Source organism: Osmerus mordax, chromosome 22, assembly GCF_038355195.1.
Source record: "Osmerus mordax isolate fOsmMor3 chromosome 22, fOsmMor3.pri, whole genome shotgun sequence".
Lineage (NCBI taxonomy): Eukaryota > Metazoa > Chordata > Actinopteri > Osmeriformes > Osmeridae > Osmerus > Osmerus mordax.
In genome coordinates this window covers 9786463-9791178 of record NC_090071.1, presented here as the reverse complement: position 1 = coordinate 9791178, position 4716 = coordinate 9786463, and the positions used below count along the sequence as shown (strand labels likewise).

Below are 4716 nucleotides of genomic sequence, written 5' to 3'. Positions count from 1 at the left end.
GCGAAGGCAGAAAAGCCTGGGACCACATGTATGTGGCTCCATGGCAACCAGCTAGCCAGTTAGCATGGACAGTTAGCTAGCCATTCATTACCACTTAGTTTAATATTGGAGAGATCCAACCTTTAGAGACAACATCAACGTCCAACACCAACATCCCCCTCACAGCAGCCAACCAGCACGCCCAGCCCCAGCCTGTCGTACCTGTCTTGAAGATCTCGTAGCGCAGCGAGAAGCCCGCTCCCTGGTGGGCATAGTCAGACACAAACTTGATGTGGAGGGCGGAGCCTGAGGAGATGATGGCGGGCGGGGCGATGTTGCTGCAGTGTCTCCCGACCAAGTCAGCGGAGTCCGAATTGCCATCGCGGATCTCGATGAAGTCGTACCTGGGGGACGGTGAGCAGAGGGGACAGATCTGTTAGGGGAACGTCACGGATCGACTGGGATTTGAAGCCAGGTTTTTTTCGGAATGAATAATAAAACGCCCTCGACGCGACGAGCCAGAAGCACGTCGGCAGGGAAACATCAGGAGCAGGCTGGGACGACTCGGCCAGCCACCTTTGCTGCGTGTGCAGTTTTGGTACATGTGTGAAGGGTGATAATACGAGCAAGCTGTGGAGACGCACATTTACACGGACAGCTGCGAGGATTTATTAATAAGACACTAAAGATAGATGAGACAGATGAATAAATGAAAATGTGGAAAGCTCATGCAGGAAAACAGCAAGCTGGCCAGAGACAAAATAAGAGAAATGTGTGTGTGGACGAAAAGTCCTCTCAACTTGCTTGAACTTTCGCTCGTGTGACCTTTGACCTTACGGTGGAAGCCCTATAACAAACCCACATTTTGACTGTCAGTCGGGTTGGGGGGGGGACGAGGGGGGGGGGGGGGGGTGGGGGGAGTAAAGACAAAAACCCACCTGTCTGTCTAAAAAGCAGTGAGGTCTAGCATCGGTGTCACTCAGCACAACTAGTAAACACACACATCACAGAAATAGAAACTAGAAGTTGTGCGTCTTTCTGGAAACAGGGTCTGCGCTTCTATTCCACTTTCTGATGCATGCTTTGTGCATCGGATCAATGTACAGGACCAGTCACAGGAGGCTTTCTCTGTGTGCTGACTCGTCCTCTCTCTCTCTCTCTCTCTCTCTCTCTCTTCTCTCTCTCTCTCTCTCTCTCTCTCTCTCTCTCCTTTTCCTCCTAACAAGCATCCCGTCTCCTCTCCTGTTGTTAATAGACGCGTCGCCTCCAGGAACCCACTGACAGCCAGCCGGCGTCCTCCTTCGTCTCTCCAATTTAGCTCATGTGACAACGGGCGCCGTCAGCTGATAGGTCCAGGCGATTGTGACACCTCGTCACGGAAGAGACGCCATCCCCCCCCCCCCCCCCGTCCCCCCCGAGAGCCCCGTCGCCGTGGACGAGGAGGGCTTGTTTCAGAGGGGGTTCGGGCTAGCGAAGCGAGCTAATCTGGCGTGTGAAGGAAGGCCTCGAGCCGGTTCCCGCGTCCGCACCCTCCCCGTAATCCTGTATTAGCGTGGAGATCGGAGCAGTTTGCTAGTGAGCTCCCTCAGCGAAGCTAAGTACTCCCTCTCCCTAGGTGTGTGTGCGTGTGTGGTGTGTAACAGATGTAACGGACACAGGCTTAGGGAAAACACACACATGCAGGCAGCCAGACGGCGAACGCACACCAACACACTGTACGGAGCCGGTATCGCCAACGCCAAGGATAAAAGGGCCCGAGAAGGAGCTGAGAGTCTAATTAGGTTTTAATTGATTTTAGAGTGGGTCTCTTTCGCACTGGCGTGGATTAGCAGACGTGAGTGAGTGTTTCTCAGATGTGATTATTGACCTGCTCGCTTCGCTCACTTCTCCCCAGGCTCCTGATGAATACATGCATGAGGGTTAGACGTGTGGGAGTCTGGTGTCCCCTCGCTCTCACACACACACACACACACACACACACACACTCGTCACAAACACACACAATCACACACACGCACCTCTCAAACTCCCGGCTCCCACCCTGATCCCATTAGAGATTGTTTTGCATCGGGTCCTCCACTGCAGTGTGTCTGACACCTTCCACTGCCCGTTTCCCACCCCCCCCCCAACCCCCCTTTCAGTGAGTACAGCACAGCAAGAAGGAGGGGGGGGGGGTGAAACTCAAGGCCTTCGGGGGTAGGCGTTAGGCAGCACTAGTCCGGACATGCCCTCTCTCCTTTCCTTTCCTCTCCTCTCATCCCTCTCATCCCTCCCTCTTCACGGGCCCCGGCTAATTGCCTTTCACACCTTCCCCTGTTTTTCGGGGACTTCTTCTCTCCACCCCTCGGCACATTCCCCACAGGGCGCCACGAGAGCCCCTACAGACCGTCTCGCCTGCCTGGAGACACACGGCAATCACCACGGCAACGCCGCCGTAAAAAAAAAAAAACGAAAGAAAGAAAACAGCCCCACCTGTCCCCCAGCCTCCCTCCCTCCCCTCCCTGTTTCCTGCCCGCCGGACAGGAACCACAGGTCTGGTCCACTTCCTCCTCTCAGGGGGGAAGAGCTGAGGCATGCGTGACAGAGTTCCCCTGTCTACAGACAGCCCAGCAGGTACAGTACAGCACCCTTGTTCCCAGTCGTGATCAACAATAAATACAAAAAGCCACTTTGGAGGATATCGACCAAACGACTTTTGTCTGGCTCCGGCGTCGTGCTGGCTGTCCTGCCCTGTGCGCTCCTGTAGGTGCAGCCAAAGCACCAGCAGGCCCACCCTGCTCTGCTCCGTGTAAGGCTGCGTCAGATGCTGCAGACACGCCGGCCCCCCCGCTGGAGCAGAGCCTTCACAGAACCCCCCCCCCCCTCCCCCCACAGACCCAGCCCCACCCCCCCCTACCCCAAGGGTAGGACTAATAAGCTATAAGTGCTTCTGAAATATTTAGATGCGAGAGAGAGCGAGCAAGAGAGAGCGAGAGAGAGAGAGAGAGAGAGAGAGAGAGAGAGAGAGAGAGAGAGAGAGAGAGAGAGAGAGAGAGAGAGAGAGAGAGAGAGAGAGAGAGAGAGAGAGAGAGAGAGAGAGGAGAGAGAGAGAGAGAGAGAGAGAGAGAGAGAAAGAGAAGAAGAGAGAGAGAGAGAGTCCCTGTTGATCCATAGTCTGCCATCTCCTAGACTGGAAAACCCACAGAGCTCTGTCTTGTTGCTTACAGATGACCGGGGCCACACCGCCCGCCCCAGTCTGGCCCAGCTCAGGATCCTCCCAGAACATCCGTCCTGCAGGGGGACTAACCGCTGCCGGGATGCCTGCTTTATGACCCTTACACACAAACACACACACGTACAGGCACGCACACACTCACGCGCACAAACACTTGTACAGGCTTGTTCACACACACACACATGCACACACGCAGGCACGCACACAGACACACCCGTACACACAGACACACACACACACACACATTTAGCAGGGTGTGTTAATGAAGCACGTTTAGTTAAATATATTGGATGGTTAAGTGAGAGTTGTAATGGTATGGAGTCTATGGTGCTATGACTTGATTTCAACTCTAACCTGACCGTGACTTGACAGCACTTCGATTACCTCACACCTTGACCGGAACATGACCGTGATCCTGTCTACATGAAGGATTTTTTATGACCACACTTGTGTGTCTGGCATGCTTGTCCTTAACCTCTTTCCCTCCCTCCCTCTCCTCCCTCTCCCTCCATCCAGCCAACTGTGATCGCCTATCGATTCCTCATTACAACAGGAAAACAGCCATTGATCCCACACCTCCCCTCTCCCCAGAGGGAGTACCCAGAGAGTGATATCAGGTGCACATCAGAGCCAGTGTTCCAGCTTAGGGACACTTCACCCCCTGAGGATGAGGTACACTGGACGCCCTGGAGGACTACTGTGATGTGTGTGTGAGTGAGTGTGTGAGTGAGTGTGTGTGTGGAGAATGTGTGTGTGTGTGTGTGTCTTTCATTGCTGAAAGTGCTCAAGTTATCAAGCCTCTCTGGTATCATCACCTCCAGGCTCCAACCAGTAAAAAATGACCAAATAAAAAAGCTGTATAAAGTCCACATGGGTGGAAAAATGGATCTTCTCAAGTGTGTGTCAGTTTTATGAGGAGTGAGTTCATGTGTGTGTGTGTATCTGAGTGTCTCTGTGCGTGTGAGTGTGTCTGTGTCTGTGTGTGTGTGTGCAAACCATCCCTCCACTAGTTTAATCCCCCAGTGCAAAATGAAATACTTCCACTTCAGGCGACGGAGAGAATGTGGAAACGTGGGAGAGGGAGAGAGAGAGGAGACAGTGAACGAAAAAGAGAGGAGAGAGAGAGACATCTCCACCTCCAGCCCACCTCCTTGCCCCAGAACGGTATCGGTATCATCTTAGGGCCCAGTGATGGTGGATTGCATTAGAGATATGGCCTGATATTTCATCTAGCCTTTATTGCATTTATTCCACATCAATCTCCTGCGAGCCTGGAGGTAAGAGCTATTTGGCACCCAGCCGGACTTCTCTGAAATGAAATTCTGAATTAAAGTGCCACCTCAGACGCTGGGAGTCTGCATAGACAGCAGATTGATTGGTGCAGAGGCAGTGTATTGCGGCGGTGGTACCCCAAGGCTGGCTGCCTGAACCAGGGCCAGAGACCAAACCGGCCACCACACTCATTATCCAGTCGGAATCTTACTTGGGGGTCCTGTCAACTCTACTCCTAGGTTTCTCGGTGT

General features: G+C 53.4%; 1 protein-coding gene across 1 annotated transcript in view; it reads right to left on the bottom strand.

The window, feature by feature from the left end:
* The window catches only part of nrp2a (neuropilin 2a), a 73370-nt gene extending 70126 nt beyond the window's left edge, over positions 1 to 3244 (bottom strand). Inside the window, exons 1-2 of the mRNA XM_067260996.1 lie at positions 3162 to 3244; positions 202 to 383 (exon numbers count right to left, since the gene is read on the bottom strand). Coding sequence (XP_067117097.1) covers positions 202 to 383; positions 3162 to 3244 — 265 coding nt within the window. The remainder of the gene's footprint in view (positions 1 to 201; positions 384 to 3161) is intronic.
* Between the last annotated feature and the right edge of the window lie 1472 nt (positions 3245 to 4716).